The sequence below is a fragment of the Aptenodytes forsteri genome, unplaced genomic scaffold (genome assembly GCF_000699145.1).
Source record: "Aptenodytes forsteri isolate BGI_AS27 unplaced genomic scaffold, ASM69914v1 Scaffold351, whole genome shotgun sequence".
In the NCBI taxonomy this organism is placed as follows: Eukaryota; Metazoa; Chordata; class Aves; order Sphenisciformes; family Spheniscidae; genus Aptenodytes; species Aptenodytes forsteri.
The window spans coordinates 80,938-106,267 of NW_008794604.1; the positions used below are offsets into that span (position 1 = coordinate 80,938).

Here is a 25,330-nt window from a genome sequence, read left to right on the forward strand (position 1 = left end):
CCGGCCACCTCCGGGCACGCCAGCGGGCAGCGCGGGGAGGGCAAAGGCGTCGGGGAGCGTCGCCGCAGGAGAAAACCTGCCCTGCCGTGCCTCAGGGGCTCCCGAACCTTTTCCAGCCTCCCTCTGGGGACACGGGCCGACCTCGGGAAAGCACCGAGTCCTGGGCTTCAGCGGGGAGAACGAAATTTGTTACTTTCTGAAAACCACCCTTGTTTACAAAGCACATGTTTCCGCACTACACTCATGCATTTTTAAGGTTCTATATTAGGAACCATGAAATACCGAACGCCGTTTTCTGGGACCTACGTTAAGAGCTGAGAATTCAACCCTATTTACAAAATGGGGTGAAAAAGCAATTTTTATTCTCTCCTTTGACTCCCCCCCCCCCCCCTCCCCTCTTTTTCCTTAAAGGGTTAAGGTGGAAATCACTCCTCCTTCAGACACTACCTGCCAAAACTAGTGCACGGAGGTTTTAGCAACGATCAGAGCCATGCTGTGCTCCTCACTGTTTACCCATCCTCCCAAATACTCTGCCTAGGTACAGGCTTTTCCAGTCCTCTGATCTTCACAACCTCTTAAAAAGCACAGAAACTAGACACTGACAGGGTTAAAGGCCCTTTGTTCCATCCAAGGCACTGATGAACGCAATCTGACTTGATCTGGAGTCAAAACGCAGTGTCACAAAACCACCTCCGCTCAACACCCGCCTCGGTACGACGGACGGGTAAGCTAAGCACCATGAAAAGCACAAAATCTGCCCCGACAGCAAGTTGGGAAATGTATGGCAGAAGAACATTTCTATGTGCAACTGCAAAGCCCAAAAGTCTATGTTACTGAGGACTAGGTTGCACAGATAACCCTGAAATCCATTAGTGGTTAAAGAGTTACCAAAGGTGAGCAGATTTTTTCAGGCTCAAGAACAGGTAGTGAGCCAGCAACGTACAGACCAACTCGCTCAGCTTCGCTCTCCCCACGACCCCACCTGTTGGGCTGGAAAGTCTCCTGTGCTATCAAAACAGTCGCGTAGGCTGCCTTGGGGCTATCTGAGGATAACAATTTCATTAACATTTCTCTGCTCAGCCCTTTACTTCTTCCTAAATGCTAGTGAGGGATAACCAACTCTACAGAAAATCTAGGGTTTCTCAGCTCTTCCAGGGACATATTCTCCCTTGAATCAAGCTGGTTTTATTGATTTTATTAGTCACCATTACTAACTTGTTTCCAGGGCCTAAAAGCTTTCTCTATGGCCTGTCATACACTCGCTAAATGCTTTACCTTCTAGCCAAGTACAACCTTAAAATACCCCTGCAAGGATCATCCTTAAAAAAAATCAAACCTACCTCTGCTCTTACCGCTTTTATTTCCAACTCTATTTTAATAAATCCAGCATGACACATGGCTTTCTCATCTATAATGGAGGCTTCTCTTTCTACTTACTTCCCACGGTGTTCAGGAAGCCCAGGGCCTTGTTGCACCTCTGCTGAACTACACACAGCAGAGGCAACAGCCTCTAGGGGTTACTCTTCTGAGTTGAAATTCACGTACGAAAGCTGGCATCTAAATCACAGAGCAGTGCAGATACAATTATTTCCAAAGAGTAAGCAGCCCGTAGCAAGACCACATATTATTCTGCCACCAAAGCGTGTTCCTGGCATCCGTCCTCAAGACCAAGCTATTCTGATGCCTTCTTTTCACCAGAAGTTATTGTAAGGCATGTATTCTCTCCCTGTCCTTTGCATGTAAACAGAAGACATTTTGCAGAAACAGATTAGGTTTGACTTATTTCTGATGTATAAAAGCATCACGTTGCACATGTACAGGTGTGAAGACTTACATACAGCTTATCAGGGTTTTGAAAATACATGCGCTAGGCATCCAACATCCAGCGATACTAGAAACTGAGAGTTGATGGGAACAAGGGGGTTTGACTCTGAAGTTGGACTATGCCGCAATTACTTTACGCCTGGGAATTCTTTATGTTTACACACTAAACATGATGTAACATCCTCCTACAGTTTAATCCCCGGCAGTTGCACAGGTTAGCATTTACAACAGGCTGAGGACACTAGGTGCAAGATCGCTGAACTGCACAGCTATTTAAGATGCAGGTAATAGCTAAGGAAAGGCTGCTTTAAAAATAAAACATACAGAGCTGCAGTATTTCAATACATTCATCTTAACTGCACGTTGTAAGGAAACAAAATGCTTGGGGGAGGTGGAAACCTTAAAAATAAATTCTTATCTACCATAGGGGAATGACTGCCAAACATTGAACGACTGCTCTGAAGTCAGGTCCTCTGCTTGGCTGATGAACTAACTGAGCAGCCTCTTGGAGACAGATGAATGACAAATGTCATCATAAGCAAGTGGGGGTCCAAGTACATCCTTGTGACTTAGTCAAAATAGAACTGACTGCAGGGCTGCTGTTGCTTGCACTTTTCTACAGGAAAGCTGTAGAGTAGTTTTAAGACTATATCACTGCCTTACATTTAATTGATTTCATACAAACACAAACAAAACATTGCATACTAATGAGTGCCATGTACAAAGCAGTAACTTATCTTTGTGAAAGTGCACGAATGAGTCACTGCACAAGAAGATTTTATACTTTGGATATGCTGTTTAAGTAAAATCTGCACCATTAGCTGCTTATTAGCATTTCACCACTTCTATACAGAGTCCCCAGAGAAACTGCTACCATCACAGTAGGAGGTGTTTGAAGTTGTGCTTAATTCTTGCACAGAAGGGATTGCACACCTCCCCTTTTTGTGAGGATGCAACCGCAGAAAGTTACAACTGGAAAGACAGGTTATCAAGACTTTACTTCCACAAAGCACACCATCTTGTGTCTGCTAGATGTATTTGCTTAAGTAAATTAACTTCATCAAGATTCAGCCTCCTAAATTTGAAAACCCTTCTTGGCACTGAAGCCTCCCGGTTGGCCAAGAGGCTCGGGTTGAAAGAATTGTCCCTAGTCATTTTTATCCACGTGAACATGATGCGGCTTGAACTTCAGCTTTAGTGAAAATACCATAAAACTCAAGAAATGAAACTGTCAGCAGAGTATACCTACCAGTGTTTTAACAAGTGATATTTTAATTTGTTTGGAAACGAAAGAGGTTTTAGGAAAGAGAAAGAAAAGTTATGCAGTAAGCTGCTAAATCACAGGTGTTAAAACATGCAAATTTTAAAAAGAAAGCTAGAGTTTCAGCGTGGTATCATGAACACAGGAGTAAAGAGTTCAGTAGACACATTGGTTAACATGCCAAACATCTATAACAAATTACTGTTGCCTAGCTTTGTTTATTGGTAAATCACTTTAGTAACCTGAATTCACAAATAAGCAGTAAATAACAAAAACTACAGATAAACACAGGTTACACATGCAAATTCCTGTTCACATATCACATGTGCAGGTACATTAAGAGCACAGTTCTAAAGATTCTTGACAAAACCAGATTTTAACAAAAACAGTTTTAAAATGCAGGTATGAAAAAATTACATGTGAAGAATATAAAGATACCTTTTTACATTTCAGGACTCAAATGCTGCTTTTGAATATACTAGAGATGTACGACAGCTACAAGATTCAAGTAAAAGCAGGAAGAGCTCAAGGAAATAATACTGGTCAGAGGAGAATGGGCAATTACTTTTCACTAAAAATACACGGAATAGCTGAATAGGAAAGTCTATCAAGAGCTTAGGAAAAAAAATCACGAAGTTGTAAAGCTGACTAATCACTAATTTTCCTATTTGCTATATAACAGCAGTGACATTAAAAGAAACTGCAATTCAACATTTAAAAATGCAACTTACATTTAAAGACTTTTCAAAAGTGAAATGCAATGACAGCCTTACACTCCAAATTAAATATCTGCTAGGCTCAGACTGAAATATGGAATGTTCTAGATAAAATAAAAATACAGTGTTACTTTTTATTTTTTATTGAGAATGGAATTGAAAGACAATTTCTGAAGCTTGAAAGTAGTAAATTTCACTTAAATGAAGTTTTCTTCCCATAGATGAGCTTTCCACAAGGGTACAAGATTTTTTCTTTAATAGCTTGAAGTGTCAAAACGAAAACTTGTTGCCATTCTCACATTAAGAACAAATTTTTCTCATTAACTTAACTGCATATGCTTTTTGCTACAACATTAAACACATGAACAGACCTATAATGCCTACTGTATTTCACTAAAACAAAAAAGAATACAGTATTTCCATCTACTACTTGTACTGCTTTTAAAAAAGATTAACATTAAAAACAAAGCCACTGTTTTCCTTACATCCTTCCTTCCTTTTAAGCTTCTTTCTTTTGCCTGTGGTCTTCTGCCATTTTATCCAGAATTTTCTGTTAAAAGAAAGCAACCATATTTTAGATATATTTAAGAGTTTCTCACAGTCGCATCATCAATAACAGAAACATAAATTCAATTTTCAAGTTGTAAAATCTGTAAATATTAACTGCAAAGGTCATAACTAACAAGACTGGCACTTCTCCATATACTGAAGTGACGTGGAGCTCCTCTGAAGCACCACATTATCATTATGTCACCGAACATACAGCTCACCACCAGTAAACACCAAATGGCAGCCTCTGCAAGCATGTACCCGGCCCTGCCGTTAATGCCTTCTTGGCTGGCAAGCCAAGAGAATTACTTTCCATTTTGTCATGGTCGTGTGACAGCGGTTGTGCCACTTACCTGGCCAGAATTTGCCATCTATAAAACCAGGGACAAAACATCTCCCCTCCCTAGAGGAGGGTTATTTCGGAAGTTTCAGGAATTTGTTAGCATTTCGATGACATTTGGTAGCAATATCAATTCATCTATTCATTTACTCTCATTGCTCTCAAAGTGAACGAGACTCCCAGCTAGAGAAGTGCCTTGCCATTGTGAAACAAAAGCTGCATTTCCCCCTCCCTTCCTTCCCCGATTCTAAAACCACACCAACATTAAAGTCATTCAAGAGCAGCTCGATAGTCATTTGTGCCCTGGAAAACGCAAATCAAATCATGTTTCATTTAAGTAAGTGATAAAGTTAATAGATTGGGATTATTTCCCCCACTTCCCCTTTCACATCAAGTCTTTAAAGTCCCATAATCTGGTACCTCAATGGAAAAAAAAGAAAAAAAAGCTATGGGTGATGGATGAGGTGGGGTTTTCTTACTACAAGATTCTGCGTGGTAATTGATTTTCTGATCTACTCCTTGATAATGTTGTTTGCTTTGTGACATTTATTTGTGCCATCTGCCTTCCAGGGCTCTGTATTTGTTTAGGGTTCCCTATTATTGCAAGGGAGAAAGCAAACGCTTTTAAGTATGAGATGCCACCTTCTTCTTTTCTATGGAACCCCTGGAGTTTGTTTTCAGCTCAATAATCAACTGGTATGAAATCAATTTATGTGAACACTGCATTATTCTTAGTATTTCATTTAGGATTTCCCTTTCTCAGAGGTGGTATTTAAAAGCAGCTCACAGTACACAAAGATACAGCAGCAGCATTATCATTCATGCCATGCAATCATGTGATACCTAATCAAATTAGAAATTGTAAAACATGCTCACAAAATCAGAAGTTGCAAATATGGATTTTTTTTTTTTTTTTTTTTAAATATATAAAAACTTCAGCTCAAGCTCTGTTGACTGGTTAAAAATACTCTCAAAGGGACAACTGGAAGGGATTTGAGTCATCTGTATTTTCTCTGCACCACTACTTCTAAGCCTGGCCTTTACTCCAGTCGGAATGCCCTCTTTAATCCAAATTTACCAAGAAAATGCTGGAGCCCATCTTTAAAATGTGTATCCCTCTGTATTATTTTCAAAAGATGAAGTTTTGGAGAGGTCTAGCTTCAGTTAAAAGTTATAGAATAAGCCAATTTCCACTGCCTGAAATATTTTTTTTTTCCCTCAGTCCAGTCTCGTTCAGATCTATTCCCCAGGAAAGAATCACGCCATTTAAAATGAACAAGTTTTTGCCTTACCTTCAACTTTTGATAATGAGGAAGGCTGCTGCAATGGGTCTTTTTTGCAACATCTTCATTTGTGTAGAACAGGGAACACAATTTGCAATAAAACCCTGTTTTGGGTACCACATAATTCACACCTAGAGAAGTAAACACCACAAAATAAACTAAGAGATCTACTCTACATCATTTCTTTTAATGTCATATGTCATTTCAGCTAAATCTTAAAACCATAATTCACTTTACATTAAAAGCTGCTTTATCTTTAAAAGTCCTTGTTTTAGTTTAGTCAAGCCGGGTCCTAGTAATAACTAAATATGTGCAGGCTTTTTTTTTTTTTTTAAATTTAAAATCAACCTTTCAGATTAAGGGTCCATTTTATTGGTTCCTTCAAAAGAACTAACAAAGTTCTGTGATCAGTTTCTGAGTTCTGAGTATTTAGTATGAATCTAAACTATTACCACTATTGTGATTTGTGCTATTAATTGAATTTGTGTTGCTAAAATATACCTCTTCCAATTTAATTTCTGCCTAAGGAAAGTGTTATGGAGAACCGTATGAAAATAAGGGAAAAAAAGAAAATAGTAGGGTTAGGGGAGGAGTGATGAAGGGGGGAAGAGTGGGAAGCCCTAAAATGAAAGGCTCAGAGGCAATGCGTTGCCAGAAATAAAAGGCAAATGAAATGAGAAATGCTACTGCAATGCACAGAGACATATTTGAAAAGAAATGGAAACAGCCTTACCAACAGGAATGTTTGGCTGGTATGGCCCAATCCTAAATTCATCTGGAACAAGAGATTTCTCTTGGACAATCTTTGTTTCCTGTTCATCCTGGGTGTCTGTATTTTCATGGGCATTTTTCTCAGTATCCTGTGCTGTTGTGGTATCGGAAGCGTCAACAGTTTCAGCCTTCGAATTATCTTCGGGTTTGGTTCCATTTTCTAACGTTTCATTTTCCTGCTCTGGTTCCTCAATCTTGTCTACCTTGATTTCTGCCAAACTATCATCGTTTTTGCCAGCAGATTTTACTGCCAAACCCGACTTGCGGAGTTTTTGATGATCCGAGTCTTCTTCGTCACCAACCTCATCTAGAGTGACAAAACCTTCCATGCTCCGCGGAAAGCCACCCACGTATCGCTGTTGAGAAAATGTTTTCCTTATGTCAGCTTATTCTTAAATGTTTCCCTCAAACTGTCTTAAGTTTCAGAAGAGAAATATCTTCTCCAAATTTCCTGGAAAAATGCTCAAATTCTTCCTTCAAGACCTACCTCACTCATTCAAAATGTTACTCAAGCATACAGAAGTGTAAAACAAGCTCTTTTTAAACGTACTCCACTGTCCCAGAATCAAGTGTTCAATTTCAGAGTAAGTTTGGGGTTTTTTTGTATCATGAGGGTCCACTGTTTTATCATATCAACATGTGATCTTCAACTTGAGAATTTCAGTATCTTTTTGCTCTATTTTTACTTTGAAAGTCCTTCTAACATAAGTATTTTAATTTTAATTGGAAGTCATTTTGGAATGCACAAGTTTTGTTTCTATTTGAGACAGTCCCACAAGATCCTCCAATTCATGCCTGCATAAAAGGTAAAGCCCTTCCAGAACACTTCTGTGCCCGCTAATAGTGTGAGAGTTCATAAAAAACCTCATGAATTAAGAGCTCTTTTTCAACCAGTGGAAAGCTTGGAGCTTCCGCATTAAAGAAAACAAACAAAAAATCAACCCAAAACACACCAACCACCAAAACTGTGGAGGTCTCTTAAAATCCAGTTTCATTAAGAGACAGTGAATCTGTCCGAATTCTGATTTTTTCTGAAACTTTCCTGCTGATATGGAGACATCAGTATTCCACATGCTTAACAGCAATCGTGAGTAGTACTGAAACAGCATCAGCTTTACATCTCTGTGCTAAGAATGTAGGTCTTCAAGGAAGCAAGTTTGGGTTTTGAGGCAGTTTATCGTAACTGATACCCACATAATAAGAAATAATCACTGCCATTTGCATTGGCAGTATTAATCCCAACACCATGTAACTAGCTTCCTGATAGAAGGAACCCCCAAAATTGAAAACCATGCACACTTCATTCATTAAGAATAAGGAACATGCCTTACTTTTTGCAAAACAACATTCCAAGTCAACAACATTACTAAAACTTTGCATGCTACTCCACATAACAGAGTACGATTTAAACAGGAAAAAAGCAGCTGGTAGGACATAAAAAAACCCCACGAGAGTGTGGGATCATCTGGTAAGAAAAGGAAATTCACAGAAAGTAGCCTATGACTGAAGACACCTTGAAACTACTTTTTTCCCCCCCTCCTCCAATTGGAAATGGGCCTTGGCTAACGCAAATGGACTTGCCTACCTTCTGGCTAAGCATAAAGAGTAGATGTACATACAATTTTGTCCAAGTCTAGATCAGCCTCAAGTCCCAAATAAATAATTTTTTGAATGTCATTGTTCTACTCTGTGCTCAAAAGAGTAACTGACTATAGGCAGTCTCAGGAGAAACTGCTCAAGAGAAAACAGCTCCTGAGTAGTATCAGTCAAAAAAGGGATGAACAGAAAGGCAAGAAGGACCCCAGGAAGCGACATGGGTAGAAGCCCACAAGTTAACAGTTCCTGTCAAAACAGAAACAGTGATTTATAACTGATTCCATTTGCAAGCTGCATCCAATGGGATCGTCCATTTTCTTCACAGGAGCTTTAACACCTGTTTCTCTTCAGACAGGTGTGCCATGCATGTGTTTTAAAGACCAACAGAAAAAGATCTGAAATAGAAAGTACTGTGGTATGCCATTTAAGTTAGACAGGGTTTTCCACACTCAGGTACCTTGCTATACGATTACCTTTTTAAGCTTTTTCTTTGTTGCTGGATTGGCCACAACATTGCCCTCAGTTTTTATGGTCACATCATCAGCTGTGTCCTTTTTTTCTTCAGTAGTCACATCAGCTAAATTGGCAACATCTGCATCATCTCCTGCTGAGCTGCCACTTTCTAACAGTGCTGCTGCTTCCTCCTCATCCACTAGCAGCTCATCTTCAGATTCCAGGAGTAAACTAGGCTCATCTTGGTCTGGCTGTTCACTACTTTTAGCGCCTGATGGCTCAGCAGCATCATCTTGTTTCTCCTCTTTCACTTTATCTTCTACACTGCCACTTTCGGGTTTCTGAGTAGCATCTGTTTTAGACTTCTTATCACTTGGAGAATCTTTGCTGTCTGGAGAATATGTTCTCTTTCTGTAGAGAACAAAGAACACTTGCTTGTAAACCTGAAGAGAGCCCAGAAATGACTAAAAAAAAGGTAGGTTATATTTTTCTAGACAAGCCTGAAAAAGATTGTGTTTTAGTTGAGAAAATGGAAGGTTGGAGGGAAAACCTTGAAGGATACCATTCTTCAAATATGCAAAAGGCTGCTGCAAGGAGGAACTGTCCTTACAAGACAGGACAGTGGGTTTAAACTGCAGGAAGGCAAGGCTAATTAAGGACTGGAAAAGATTTCCTGAGGAGCCTGAAGAGGCTGTGAAATCTCCATCATTAGAGGAAGAGGGTAGGTAGCATATTAGAAACAGTTAATCTCAGGGCATAACAAACAACAATTTGGGCTTAGAGCTTGCCGGACTTCTTTTCTATCATTTCTATACTAAGGTATTTTTTAATTTCTTTTAAACAACATTATGCTTTAGCAATAGGAAATTACCTAGTTTTATCCTTTTTCAGCAGTTCAACTCCTTTGTTTGGAATCTAAAATAAAATTAAAAAAATTTTTAAGTCACAGTGGAGTATTATTTATACAACTGTTGCAGCATTAATGCAGACCAGACAGCACAATCTAGCCAAGCGCTTCCAATCATGTTAATCCACAGGTACTCTTTTACCATGCCCACCTACCAACCAATTAATAAAGTGCTATTATGTTCGATAGGACCTTACCAACCTAGAAATCCCATGTCTTTATTCACAGTAATTATCAGTTATTCAGTACAAAACAAATGGGATATCCTGCTCCAGAAAACCCATATACACTTCCTCTTTTGTTTATGAACTGATACAGTGTGGTGCAGGCAATGGCACACATCAGTCTTACTCTACACTCTTCTTTCTTCCTATCATTAGTAATGGGCTACATGGAAAGCTTTTGAAGACAAACCACTTATTTAGGAGTTACTGAATAGGAAATTCCACTTGTATGGTACTAACATGGAAAACTCTTCAATGCATTGGTGAAGTATTTGAATTTGCCACAAAGTGTTCATTTTTGGTGAATGATCATGTGCAATAGTCAGATTTCCTCATACTCCACAATAGAAAGCTTATATATTTTATGAGACAGCTTGATAGTTCAGATTTCTCCTGTTTTTCTACATAGTGTCCTAGTCTGATGGAGAAAGTCGTATAATTGCAGGAGTACCCTGGTGTTATGTCAAAAAAAAAAAAGCTATCAGCCAGCCCTTTTCTCCTTGATATGAGCTGCACATATAAAGGTGCAGTTACATCACAAGTTTTGACAAAACTTATTCTTAAAAATTAGATTGCAAGACTAAATCTATCTATCTAGGTAGTTGGGGTTAGTGTCCACAACAGGGATCAGAAAGCTTTCTGGTGCTAAAAAAAAAAAAAAAAAAAAGGTTTTGGATGGCATCTAACACAGGAAACACATTCTGTTGTAATACATACTTCATAGTTTAAAAAGGAGTCCCTAAAAACATTTTGTCTTTTTTCTGTACACAAGAGTATGTGTACAACAAGATGGACAAACCGACCAGCAGCTGTGAAAAGCCAAGAATTAAGCATACCACATATGAGTACGTAGTTCTGCCACCCAGCTTGATTTTACTCACTGATCATTTTCAGGAGGGTGAGGAAAAAAGAACCCATGTTACAGAACATTCTAAATGGAGAAATTTTAACTAAAGTCTACACCAATTACTCTAAAATCTGAATTCTAGTAGTAGTTTGGTTTTTGTTTAATATGAAAGGAAAATCCTTTTACTTTGTTCTAGGCCTCATAACACCACACTCATGCTAAGTAACTGCACTTAAGCAGCCAGAAAATACTAAAGCGAATCCTTCCATTTTACAAGCAGCATTGAATTCTCAGTAAGCGATAGCTGTCTTCACTTTACACCTTTAACTACAATTAAAAAACTAAAAAGACTACTTACCCTTAACACCAGTTTCTTGTATTTTTCAGATAAATCCACTTTCACACATCTGCCTTGGAACCAAAGTGCTTTGTTGGCACAATGCTCAACCATAGCTAAAGCATCTTCTCTGGTCTCCATCTCAATGAAAGCCTGAAAAGATTCACACACACACACACATTAAAAACGACTATAAAAGACACAACACTTTTGCAGGCAAAGCTATTTAACTTAAATCACAGCATTTCCAAATGCTGAAACAAAGTTATGAGATTCAGCTATATCCATCTTCTCCAAACTAGCCGTACGTTTTAAAATTTACCAAAGTGCTCTATATACCCCAGCGTTTCAATTCAGTAATATCTGTCCCATAGAAAGTTCTGAAATTAAACAACAGGCATTTAAATAATCTGCAAAAAAAAGGTCACGATAAAGTAAAATGTGATTCCAAATAAAAAGCATCTGGACAATGAAACTCATTTATTTGGTGCTTAAGCATCTGGGAATTCCAGGGTAGCTGAGAAACTACCCCAGTATTTTATTTTTATTTTTTGAGAGAAGCCTGAAACAGAAAGGCAGCAGCTGCTGGTCTATATGCCCTGCTTTGTGAGGTGTTCCTCGAAGAAACAAGCCTATGACACACTAAGTTTGCTGAACAAGCTTTTAAAAACACATCTGGGCTAGAGTATCATTGGCAGATAGAAGAAAGTTGTTTCTGCATCCCACTTAGCCAGCAAGGGATTTTATTTTTCCAGTGAAATAAGGTCAGGGAGGACTTCCTAGGGGTCATACAATAGATTCTAGTAATTTTTCATTCCACAAGTGTGGCATTAGGGGATTCAGGCACTCATCTCTTTGAAAAAGCACTGGAATTTCCTATTTAACTCAAGGGAGCAACAAACTGGGACAGCAAAGCTGAAAAAAATTTAGAACTAAATACTTTAAACTCCTGTGTATTTATAGAAATCATGTACATGCACATCCAAAGCATTTTACTATACACATGCAATGCACCATCTTCAAACTTTTTTTTTTTAAGTTAAAGAGCCACAGCAGGACTGCTTTTGTTTATTTTAAAGAATGAAAACTAAAGGGTAAATGAAAGAAATGTGTAATAGTGGAATACATTTGTTCATGTTTCATAGGTAATGTTTTTTCAGCCTTAAAAAAAGTTCCAAGACTCAGAAATCTGTGTAACACAAAAATTAAGCCTCAACACTAAATATACCCTCTTCACAGCTGAGGCCTGTTTTTTTTTTTTAAAGCAGCTCACATTACAGTATCATTTCGCAGTAAGCTAGATACCGAAACACCACCTACATAGTCCTCTAATAATTTCCATATGTATGCTAGAGCAGAAAGTCTACGCATGCGCCAATTAAAGGCACATTATTTCTTCACAATTAAAAACCTTAGTTTCAAATCTTCACACGTGTATGTTCCTACGGTCAGTTACCTGGCTTTTCATTCTCATGAGTATGTAGTTCTTAATTTTTCCATACGGTTCAGCCAATTTGAGTACTGCGTTGTCAGAGTATCCTGAATGAGGTAAATTGCTGAGGTGAATCACACGACCAAGTTCCGGTTTTGGCGGCTCAGTTTTTTGGTCAGGTTTACCCTCAGGTTTCTAAAATTAAGAAGGAATGAAATTTTTAAAGTACATACTACGTAAAATATACATGGGTGACTGTCCCTTGATTAAGTTGATACAGCAGAGAAGTACATAAATTAAGAATAACTTAAATGCAATGGCCTCATAACACTGACTGCCCCAGATTAAAATAAGGCAATATTAAAAAAAGCAGAAGTGTTTTACCTTTATTCTTTTGTATTTCTGTGACAAGTGGACTCTGACTGGTTTACCAAATACCAGTGCGGGTGTTGTTGAATAGTATTCGACTGCAGCCTGGGCATCTTCAGTGGTCGACATTTCGATAAATGCCTGAAGTCATATAAAAACAAAATTAAACGCTACTCCTTCAGGAATTAGTATTTTTGTTTAAAATCTCAAGCTCTTCCTTGCTTTCCTGTAAAAACAGCTGCATCAAAAATGAAAATTGCCTTTTGGTTACAACATTAACTGACCTGCAGAACTTGGCATGAATTTCACATACTTTACTTAGGTGCACAAACAGAACTATTTGGTTTGTTTACATGCCACCTAGATTTGGATTCAGAACATTCAACTGCTTCCTGCTTTTTCTCTTCTATGATATTGGCTTTTTCCACACTTCAAAATATGACACTCTGTATAATACAAACTAAGACCAAGTAAGTTTTCAGAGAATAGTAGAACAGGAACAAAATTTGCAAGCATAGTGTATTTTTGAGAAAGCTATGAACAACCAACAAGAAGGACTTTTAAACAATATTTAAGTTAAAATGCAGTACTATAGCATTTCTGGAAATAAACATACTAGTCACTCTTCCCTTCACACATGTGACCTTGGTGACACGTGTGTAACCTTGCTTAGTAGCTGAGCAAGTCCCTTTACAAAAATTAAGCTCAGACAGTAAGCATACTAAAGTCACCAAGCAGCGCCAACAGCAGTACTAAAGGGCCTAATCTTACCTCATTGATTTTGTTTAGAATCAGGTGATTTGTGATTATTCCAAACGGTTCAACAAGCTGAAGCAGCTGGTATCTCAAGTTCTTTCCCCTCTGGAAATCCATGATGTGAACAACTCTGCTTGTTTCCTGCAGAAGACAAAGCATGCATACACAACATGAAAAGAAAATGTGTATCAGCTAACCTAAAAAGAAAGTCTGTGAAGGCTCTGCTCTACTTTTTTTTTTTTTTTTTTTTTTTAAATCTTCAGCAGTAACTAAAATGAGATGCATATAGAAAAGGCACAGAACCTCCAGGGATTTGCACGGAGGAAGATGCCTGCCGTGCCAAAGTTGCCTTTCTGCATGTTCATGTCCCACAGCTTCACCATAAGAGAATGTTTAAACAGGGTCTGTACAGTTTTGGAACAAATATTTTGTGGAGTACTTGGCACAGCAAAACCCCAATCTTATTCCAAAGCTTCAGTACTTCCACACAAATAAATCCTAAAGTCTCACTTTTAAAGACAATCCATTCATTCAATAAAATCTTATGAAAGCAAACAAAAAGCATATTTGCATAAAATTGTGGGGTTTTTTTAAAGAAACCAACAAGTTATTAATACTAACCACTCTGCCCTTTTGCATGTGTCTCGGTCCTTGCATATTTCCATTTCCAGCTCCTTTAAGAAATTAAAAGAATGAGCAAGCTTAGTAACCTGTAAGGCTGCTATTAACATGTCTCTTTACAAGTTCATAAGAGATGCAAGTCACTTGTAGTACTAAACCAGAATGACATCGTGTTTTAAAAACTAATTATTTCATTACAGTCTGAAAAGGCTGTTAATTTATTTCAGAGCTCTTGTAACTTGAGGTCCTCCTTCCTGATCGTTCTGTTCAGCTCAACATTAAAGAGCTGCACTTACTGATGTGCAGAAATAGCAGAGAATAAGTAAAGAGAAAGAGCTGCACTTACCGATGTGCAGAAATAGCAGAGAATAAGTAAAGCCCATTGAAAAAAAATCTCTCCTGTTTTAGAGTAAGATTTGCCACAGCAAAATGTCTCCATACACAAAAGATGTGAGATCTCTAACTAAGATACACTTTTTACAATTGAGGTTCTAGGTGTAGAAAAAGACTCCCTAGTTTTGGTTCTAAAACAACATCAATTCTACCATAATGCCCATTTTACTAGGAAACACCTGAAAAAAGCCTTTCAGCTAGTTCAGATAGTTTGGCTCAAAGTCAAGTTTGAGATGTTTTGAAAAATTAACAGTATTATTTTAATGAAATTAAGTATGACTGCATCTATCATCTAAAAATTCCTTTAAAGTGTCTGAAATACTTGTAATCTGTGAAGATAGCTAGATGAATTAACTAGTTTTGCTTTTTAATCACTTGAACTATGTAAAAGGTAGTAACAACTTCAAAGGAAGTAACAACTTCAGGCAAGAACCTGATTCTTAGCCTGCCTTCCTGTGAAGAGGCTTGCATGATCCACCTTCCCATTTTCTCAGTTGCTATTCAAATCCATTTGTCAAATTCATTTGAAATTAAGGGGAAAACACTTAGGACATTGAATTCTTGCAAGTCTCACAGAAAACCCCACCAACGTGTAGCCAAATGGAAGACAATGCAAAAAACTTCTAGACAGGAAAAAAAGAAATCAAACATAGTTAAAAAGCCAGCCATAACCACATGGCTGATAGGTAGCAGATGATGGAAAGGTGAAAGCGTGTCAACTGAGTACCAGTTTTGGGCTAGGGAGGGACTAATGTATTTCAGTTCCACTCAGAAAAGCGAGTGTTTTGTTGTTCTAAAACACTGGTAACAAATTAAAACAAAGGAAAAAAATAAAATCAAGCTCTTCAGTCTTGTAAAAGCGGGTGCCTGTTAATGTTACCTCTTGGCCCAACAGGAGGTCCTCCAAGGTGAAATGGAGGTGGTGGTGGTCCCAGAATTCCTGGTGCAGGGTTTGTGGATTGCTGCAACATAAAGGGATCACCCCTAGAAAGAGGGGAAAAACACCTTAATTTTAAACCAAAAAACTGTGAAGCTTTCATTCTCAAAAAAACCCCTAATTTCTGCAGAGCATCCAAGAAGTCAACTTTAGCTACTTTTACTGCTGCTCTTCAGCTAGTAGAAAACAAAGGGAGGTATCCATTTGAAGAAAAGGAGGTGTTTCTCATAAAATGTTAAAAACGTCCTCTGCTTCACATAAATAATTACAAATACTTTAAAAATTCATTATTACTTACATTCCATGTCCTGAATCACTGTCAGGATTCCATTCTGGATATCTTAAAAGAAACAAAACAAAAAAAGAAAACTTAAGAAAAATACAATCTCCTCTGTCTATGTAATAATTTTCATACAAGCAGCAGTGCCTTTACATGTTAACGCAGACAAAACACACGGTAACACTGCCCACTACAAGACACACGAGCAGTATCTATGGACAGAATAAAAGTGTTATTCTTGATGAGAAACAACCTACACTGTATGTAACATGTCTGCCAGTTTATAATACAAATTGCACTGTCTTACAACACAAATTTAGAAGTTGGCATAAGTGACTAGTAAAACATTACAATAGATTCTCAACTTCTAGATCCAACTCTCTAAAGCGTTACAGATAGATCAGTAGGATTTAAGTTATGAACCGAGATCCCTTTTTTGTCCTGAAGATGCTCTTTTAAGTTGCATGTTTTTATTCCCTACAAGGCACAGCATGTTTTCTAAACCTGCTTTGTGCAATATAATTGACCATTATTTAGTTGTACATGCCCTCATGCCACAAGAATGTTTACTGTACTTCAAATTCATACATTTCAAGAAGCAGCTGACAACGTCGGCTGTGAGTCGCTCCATTGATATGATGGTTCCACTCCTGCAGCAAAGTAAATAATTAAAAATTAACAGTCACATATGGCAAGTCATTTTTAACAAAATAACGTTGTATAGTGCAGTATCTTCTCTTCTAAGCTGAAGTATCAAAGATACATACATAGATAACAAAATCTCTTTTTGTAGTGCTTTAAAGAGACACTGAAATCGGACCTACCTCTTAACTCCTAACCTAGGTGAAAAGGTGTCTGATGAAAAATGTCTTGCAACCTGTGGGCTTGATCCTGCCTCAGAGGTGCAAAGCTTACCAGGGGATAACTGCTACAGCATACATGCGTATCATTGCAATTTCAACTTTCAGAACTGGATGCTGAGATATTTTTTTCTTCAGTAATTTTAGAATTTCCTCCACTCTCTCTGCTTTGTTCCTCAGACTTTTAAAGATTAATGTGAACTAAACACTCAAGTTTTTAGAACCATAAAGGAGCCAAGACATTGCAAGGAATTCAGAAAGGAAAGACTAAAAGAAATGAAAGTGCATAGCTAGGACAAACTCCCAAGTATACAGGTGACATAAAAATACATGACCATTTGCAGGGAATAATCAAGAAAAAAAAAGGAGACCTAAATTAAGATGGTACAAAGGAGGAATAATGGAATTAAACCAAATCAGCCAGGTAAAATTCCTTCTGGTTCTGGGTTTAGCACCAGAAAGGAATGAGGGCTTTCTACTTTTTCTCTGCGGATTATTTTGATTATGGAGTCATTTATTTCAAGAGGAGAGAAGGCATGGGGACTCCTCCTTTAGTATAGAGTGCCTGGTCTCCATATCCTTACATTCTTACAGGTAACAGCACTAGTTTGTGTTATATTCACACTTGTAAAGTGACAGAACTTCTGAAGTTTCACTGCTGTGCATCTGTGAGCCACAGCCTAATTTCCGCTCTGCTGCTCTTCAGTAAGCAAAGGGATCAGCAGAGACACACGGGGCAAATTAGCTTTAGGTTCACGGAGAAATGAAGGGGAGAGTAATTACAGATCTTTGGGGGGCTGTTTTAACAACTGAAGGTTTTCTCTTATCGGCTATATTTTCAACTGTGAACACGTGTACTGCGTTGGCCGACTGTTTTATATGTCTCTTCTTACACGCCTATTTCTGCTCAGCACCTACAAATAATTTTTTCCTAATCCCTCATCTTTCTGATTTTTAGTTTCTGCCACACTATAGCCATCCTGGATACAACTGAGAGACTCCTGAGGCTCACTGTAGTGTTTCCATATGCTAAACGCCTACCTTGCACTTTCTACAAAGGAAAAAACCCTGGATTTAAAGTTTCCCATAACGTACTGTCGTTAAGCTACATTACAATATTACTCCATGATACATAGAATATAACGTGGAGCAAGATGAAACCTTCATTCATTTTATCAAGAAGATGTAAAATGAGAGCACCACTTTTTCTTGTTAACTGCACAAGATGTAGGCTCTGCAACTATAAATTAATAAATACGCTGGCAATTAGGACAAAAGAAACCCACCAAAAACCCCAAGCAAACCTACCCATCTATGAAACATTCAATACTTAAAACCAAAGCTTCTTCAGTTTAAAAGGTGCTAACAAGTTTTAGTACTATACTACAGAAAACAGTCCTTTAAACACTAAAAAACCTTCTAAATTTGGGTGCACAATCTGTAAAGCCTCAGTGGCTGATTCTGCTAGATAGACCATGCTCTGAAGCTGTTTTTACAAGAACTTCAAATTACGTGTTAACTGAAATAGAAATTAGCTGCAAACTAGAGCCAAAGTTTGGGAAATGTAATTCTCATTTACTTCAAATGCTTTTAAATTGGAAAGAAGGGGAGATCTGACATATAACTTAGGAGTTTTCCCCCCAGGGAAAGTTTTCAGAACAACAATGGCTCATCTACATTATTAACTTTTTATTGAATACAATTCTTAATCTGGACTTCCCTTTACTCCCTGCCTCTACCCAGTCTGAAGCGTCACTCCTCTGAGGTTTCAGGGCACTAGATATTTACAGACACTAATTAACATGAACGCCCAAGGTTAAGCTAGAGAAAATCTGAACTGAGTTTCTTAAAACTCAGATTACCTTTTGCCTCAATTGATGCAAGCAAGAGGACACACTGTTCTTCAGAAAATTAGGCCAAACTTAAGCACCTAATTTTAGACAGCCCTCTTATTAGGGGCACAGCCACGTTTTTCCTTTGAGATGTATCACTGTTTCAAGTGTTTCACCTCCAAATTCATCTGCTCATGTTGCATCAGCCTTTTTCTTTGGCAGGGAAAACAATCCCCCCACATCTAACACCTCACTCCTCAATAAAGGGATCAGGACTGACAAAATGCCTAAAAAAATGGGGCACGATTTACTTCACAGTTAGACAGAAGACAAACTGGGTCTTAAAAAATATACACATCAAATTAAAGAAGCAATTAAGAACATCGCTAAAAAGAAAAAACAGAGGACTAGTCCGCCAGCTTAAGTTACACTAAGGGTGTTTAACTCCTTGCTTGGGCTTAAAATACATAGTGCTTTATCATACGCTTTTAAACAAATTTCTATGATATTTTCATTTGGAGGTGGGGAAAATGAGATTTTGATACTGCAGTAATAAATTTACATTGTCCCAGCTAAGAAAAGCATTCCCTTTCTGCTTTCCATAAATTTTGGTTCAGATCAGATTACTTTAAAAGTTAAGTTCTACTTGATTCAATTTTGTGGGAGACACAAAATAAGAAATTCTGTAACTGTTAGGTATGCGAAGCAGAGGAAAAAAGGAGAGAAAGAGAAAAATTCTTGTGGTGACATGATTTCTGAAATTAGAAACAAAGCCCAAACTTGGGTCATAAGAAACAGATGATCCAATCTCAAATATTTTATGGTGTACTAGCAGTTTAAGTCAAAGCATATTCCTAAAAAAATGATGGTTTTACATGTTACAGAAGAAGTCAGCCACTTAAGTTATGCTGTCAAAAGAATTTGGTATTTCTCATACCTGGAAAGATATTTCATGTTGGATATCCTTTCAATAGATCTTCATACCAAAGCAAACTAAGAACCACGAGGCTTTAAAATAAAGTGCTAAAAAGAACCCTACTTACAGGATTACTGGTTGCCATCTTCAAGGGCCTCAGAAGTTTATGTTTTCAATCTAACCAAATGAAGTCCTTTTACAGAACTGAGCATGGCATCTAAACTGTTAACACTTAAAACCTTTTATGAAAATAAAGGTCAAATATAGGAGACAAGAAACCCGGATTACTGTGATTATTTTATATAAAAAGTAATTAAAGCAACACAAGTTCATAAACTGTCAGATCAGCTGGAGTCATACAGCGTGTGCTCTAAAACTGGTTTAGATCGTTTCCTTGCAGGGACAGAATAATTCTCTTGTTTCAAAAAGATTAGATGTACAGAAGCAGCATTTTTGAGAGGTAACTGTAAAGAAATGGTTAGTAACAGCAATTCCACATTGTATCAATTTTACAGTAATAGCATGTATTATATTTTCAATTGAAGGCCTTCAAGCTAATTAGCCACTAATTGTGACAAGAGGGGCGCTGTATTAGCCAATTAGCCAATTAAATTGCCTAGTATACTGAAAATCAGCAAGATGAGTAAAATTGGAAAAGCTGAAAGTGAGAAGGCTCTGAAAATAACGTCTGAACAAACAGGCCATTTTGAGTAACCTGCTACCTTTGCAGAGAGTTGAGCTGCTCGTGAATAAACTAAGAGGGAAGTCTCAGCATAACCGAATATACCCGAAGATCCACTCTACTGGCGAGCCAAGTAAAGAACACTACTAGGAACACAGAGCAGGATACTGCAACAGCAGACTGATTGCTCGGAGAGTCTACAGGGATAGATGCAACATGTGACAATAAAAAGTGAGTCTGAAGTGTCTAAGAAAGTTGTGAAAAGGGAGAAAAATGACGACAAATTTCAGCCATAGTATGAGATAGAGTGTTAAAGTGAAATTAAAAAGGCAAGAATGAGCTAATCTAAAACGTGGTTTTTACTTTTGCAAATAAGTGCCAGGGCTCTACATTAACTCTTTCCCTTTGGACAGGGAAAAAGCAGAACTGTGCAAGAATGCATCTTAACTACATATAAATCAGCAATCAAGACAGATGTGGAGGAGAGCTGAAACTAGCTTCCTGAATAGCACAATAGATACACTGCAAAAAAACCCCAAACCAACAAAAAATAAAAAACCCACCCAAAAACTGCTTGAATGCCAGATGTTTGTGGTTAAGAGAACATGTAGATGTAAAATATAAATAAGATTTCCCAGTAGATGATAGCTGTTTGACTTGAAGTTAAGCAATCTGGGCAAACAAAATACATTAATGTAAAGCCCTGGTTTACAGTGTTTGTTAACAATTACCTTGTAAATAAACCAAGCGCCTTTTTCACTCTCAAACCAACTTTCAGATCATTTCAAAAGCAACCAGGCTATAGAAATCATTAAAGAAATAGGTAAAAACAGAACAGATACTACAACGTAAAGGAAAATAGAAGTATCTGGTGCATAACTCACCTTATTAGAATGAACTGGCATATCACATATAGAGCACAGATGGGGATAACCCTTCGGTAAGAATCCATGGAAGTCTTCAATATTGCTATTTGGAGGAGCACCTCTCTTTTTCTCAAAGAGAGATCTCTCAGGACCAGGACCACGACCCATTCTGTCATACTCACTGTCAAATTTATGATAGTTATGCGAAGTCTCACCATAAAAAGATTCATCCCTACACCTTTCTCCATCTCTTAATCTGTCATCTTCATAATCCATTCTGTCATAATAACCAGATTCTTGAGAACGACTTCCATGGTCATAGTCAACCACTGGGTTGAGACTAGGACCACGATCATCAAAGCTATCTCTTCTAAAATGCCTTTTTTCTTCCCAATCATCCCTAGGTACTCTGTACGGTGGTTCCCGTGTGGATGATCTGCCATCTCTACCATAACCTTCTTCAGCTCTCCTCCTTTTAAGTTGTAGAAGGATCTGAGGCAAGTTTTCAGGAGTAATCTTGTCCTCGGGATAGCGACTCAGTTCATCTAAGTCTCTAGCAGACAGACCAAAGCTGGCCAAAATGTTAGTGGCCTGGTCTGCATCTCCACGGTGCTGAGAAGACAAAGGGAGCGGACCTCTACTTCCAATGTTAAATATAGACTGCAAATTATGGGAAGAGGTACTACCAGAAGACAGTGCACTATGAGATCCTTGTTGGTTCAATGAAGAACTCATTCCAAGATTCATTAAGCTAGCAAGGCGTGCAGTACCCTGGTTCATCCTTCCAAGAGATGCTGGCATATTTAAAGACTGGGTAGCAGCAGCAAGAAGGCCTATTCCTGCAGAGAGGTCACGCCCATGACCTTGTGAATCCCTACTCAGAGATGACTGCTGGAATGACTTGGACATTGTAGAACTATAGTTTGTCTACTTTATGGATCAAAAAAAAATTTTTCTTTTTTTATAAGATGGCTGAAAAGAGAGCTCACACTAGAAAGCTAGGCAAACTTCACTTCAAAAATGGTAACGCCAAGAAAGAGGATCAATAATGACTGCAGATCTTCTTCAAGCTGAGAAACACCAGACAATTCTGTAGAAAAACAAGCAGTTTTAGTCATAAATCCCTTTAAACAGATGCAGTTTTAAACTTATGCATCATGTTGATCTAAAAACATTAAAGATCTCAATCTTACAAGGCTTTTATTACATAACTTAACAGATTCAAGAAGTACCCAGAACCTACATATATTATTTCAGATAAAAATACAGTCGTGTTTCCTATACATACTACTCTTCTTCTACAAAAAGCTACTTTCATACCGAAGACAAGTGAATTTCAGAAGTTTGGGATGTCTGAAAGCATCTAAAGTTTACTAGCATATAAGCCTTGATCTCTGGTTAATGGTTTTGTTTATACCCTACATTACTGTACTGTGTCTGTGAGAAGACCACAAAAAAAACTTAAGCCCATAGAATCCAAGATGACTTTGGCATAATATACATATTTGAAAATGAAACCTATACCACCACAGAATAGGACGAAAGGAAGTTAAAAGTAACTGAAGTTTGGGCAAAAAGTTTCTGCTGTAAGATCTGGCAAATAAGACCAAACATAATATTCAATCTTTATGCAGTAAAATTCAAATTACCGATGTGAAGACAGATGTGAACAAGAAAAATAAGTTTTAAATTTTGCAGGAAGTAAACAAGATCTCTTGCTCAAATTGCAGTTATACAGATAACAGCACTTAGGAAGTGATTCTTTACTCTGTTATATTGCAGCCGTGACATCAGCCTGTACTCTCAGACCTCAAGCTAAACAAGGTCAGGCTTAGTACTGGGATGGGAGACCCACGGAAAACCCTACTCCTGCAGAAAGAGACACTAGGTGAGTCAGGAGATGGCACTACGCCCCCAGCCAGCCCTGCAGACAGCGGCGTTCGTGTCTCTTACCAGCATACTGCTTCTTCCTTCGTTCAGTCTGACACTTTGACACCATGACCACATGTGGTAGTTAAAGATCCTAAAACAATACTCGCAAGAGGTAGATATCTGCCCTGTGCCCCACTAAAATACTAACCTCGTATTCAAATATTTGGTTCAACTGCATTTACTTGAAGTTTTAACTAAACAGTGTATTGATATCCACAGTATATTTTACGGTGCAATAGCTATATTTCATAATGAGTTGGGTTTTTTTTTTTTTAGTGCAGAGCAGAAATAAACTGTAATACTTCTCCCCATACTCTTCCAGCCTTGGGATAGATACACAAAATTTAAAGCAATTCAACACACATGAAGACATTCCACCAGGAATATGCTGGTCTTGGGTCCCCGATGTGGTAAAGCCCTTTCAAATCTCTGCAGAGCAGTTTTGCTTCTCCAGCACTGCCAGATGCACAGAAAACACATAATCACTTGAAAAAGAAACAGGCACAAATTGCATAGCTCCAGATGAAATCGGCTTCTAAGAGAACAGGTACGTTTGGGGAGGAATGGAAAGGACAAAATGAAAGCAAGGATTTTTTCCTTGAAGGGACCAGTTCTGCAGAAGGCAATTTCTCTTATACTGGAAACAGAAGAAAAAAGGTCAAGGTTATGAGCATGTGTCTATCCCAACTGCCTACTCAATCCAGAGCCCTGTTTCACTAGTGCATGAAGTTTTTTCTACTTTAAGTTGAAAAGCACTTGGGTTGTCTCTCTTGGTAGCAGCACGTTACAAAATTACGCATTTATGCAGAAAAATAATGGATTCTTTGAGAGATACATAAAGGGGACAAAACCCACACAGAACTCCATTTTTGAAAAGTAACTGCTTTATACAATGTGCTACATATTCTGTTATCAGTACATCTGAACTCGTATTTCAGCTACGCTTTTAAGATCCACATACATTGGAGTCACTTAAAGTAAGCTTAATTGTGTAACATTTGGTTAAGAGTAAGAGAAAACATGGGGATGAAAAGTTGTTTAAAAGTGTCTGAGGCAGAAGACAAAAGCACTGCAGAAAACTTCAGAGGAAGACAGTAAAACAAGAATATAGGGAGAGCAGACAAGGCAAATTCTAAGTGAGATATCCAGGACAGGCTGACCACACTGAAGAACACCTGAATAGAAAGCATTTAAGAACTATATTGTAAAAACCAAGACTCTCTTGAGCTCAAACATGCGAGAAACTAATATTCACCTGGGTACCATGTTTTATCTTACATACATTCAGTAATCTTCAAAGCACTTTATGACAATTTTTCAAGTTAATCCTTACTCCTTCCATTTTTTACATATAAATCTCCTTCTAGTTCATTCACACACTTACAGAATGATTTGAAACTGAACTTACTAGGTTCTTCATAAAACCAGATATTCCAGAGGGCTTTACAAACCAGACCCTGACAGTGATTCAGCAGACAACCACATGGTCAGGAAAGGCACGGCGCGTCCTGCTGTTAATGCAAGGACCTGCACTATTCAAGTTTTCACTAAATCAGGAAAGTTCTCCACTCTTCAAAAATACCCTTTCTCTTTGAACAGATGCTCACTAATCCTCTTGCCACAATTTTCAACTGGCAGTTCATTGTCCGCTGCTCCGGAGAGATTAGCAGAGAACAAAACCCATCACATCCCAGCCTGGCACGGGCCTGGGCTGCAGAGCGCCTGATGACAGGCCATGCTTTGACCCCCCCCCCCACGGGGTTTTAACCATACCGTGCCGCTGCTGCAAGCGCCCACAGAGGAAAGAAGCAAAGGGAAAAATAAAAACAGGAAAGATGGGGGGGGGAAACGAGACAAAGAAACAAAGAGGGACAATCTTACGAAAAAGCATGAAGTGGGACAGCAAGACAACTGTATGATGAAGACAGAATACAGCGTTGGCAGTTGGCGTGCTAGCCAGTAAACTGCCCCACACCGAATCAGGTATTCGAGTGGAGTACTTACAAAAACTAAGTTTCTGAGTTATCCTCAAAAATCACTATTTATCACATCACTGTCATCTTGCAGTTGCTGTTGTACTCTACTCTTAACCACCTCCATTCTTTAAGATCAGATGAAGACAACAAAAGAAGGTGGGGAAGAGCTCTAAAAATCATACCAAAGAATGTTTAACTTCCACATGGTCAGGTTTAATACGTGATTCTAAGACAGCATTTCTTGCGTTGATCGCTTCTGAAAGATTTCATGTCAGTATCTGATAGAGACAGGTTCCCACGGACCAATGCCAGCTTTTAAGCGAGTGTGCCATCAACTGAGTCACAGCAACAAGATGAGTATGACTGAACA

General features: G+C 38.3%; 1 protein-coding gene across 1 annotated transcript; it reads right to left on the reverse strand.

The window, feature by feature from the left end:
* Positions 1 to 3,287: 3,287 nt before the first annotated feature.
* Positions 3,288 to 22,242, reverse strand: MATR3 (matrin 3). The gene is made up of 14 exons (XM_009273189.2): positions 21,071 to 22,242; positions 16,485 to 16,546; positions 15,915 to 15,956; positions 15,560 to 15,663; positions 14,287 to 14,339; positions 13,681 to 13,806; positions 12,925 to 13,050; positions 12,565 to 12,735; positions 11,130 to 11,261; positions 9,665 to 9,708; positions 8,814 to 9,204; positions 6,707 to 7,100; positions 5,983 to 6,104; positions 3,288 to 4,351 (listed from the first exon to the last, which is right to left on the reverse strand). The coding sequence occupies exons 1-14, from the start codon at positions 21,959 to 21,961 to the stop codon at positions 4,301 to 4,303; spliced, it is 2,709 nt and encodes a 902-aa protein (XP_009271464.1). The 5' UTR covers positions 21,962 to 22,242; the 3' UTR covers positions 3,288 to 4,300.
* Between the last annotated feature and the right edge of the window lie 3,088 nt (positions 22,243 to 25,330).

What these genes read in the sequence shown, in the direction of transcription:
- MATR3 (XM_009273189.2), bottom strand. Translation starts at nt 21,961, where the DNA reads ATGTCCAAGTCATTCCAGCAGTCATCTCTGAGTAGGGATTCACAAGGT. An exon ending in ACCTCCTGTTGGGCCAAGAG is followed by an intron (nt 14,340 to 15,559) that starts GTAACATTAACA and finishes AATTTCTTAAAG; the next exon opens with GAGCTGGAAATGGAAATATG. An exon ending in CTGAAAAAGGATAAAACTAG is followed by an intron (nt 9,205 to 9,664) that starts GTAATTTCCTAT and finishes TGTTCTCTACAG; the next exon opens with AAAGAGAACATATTCTCCAG.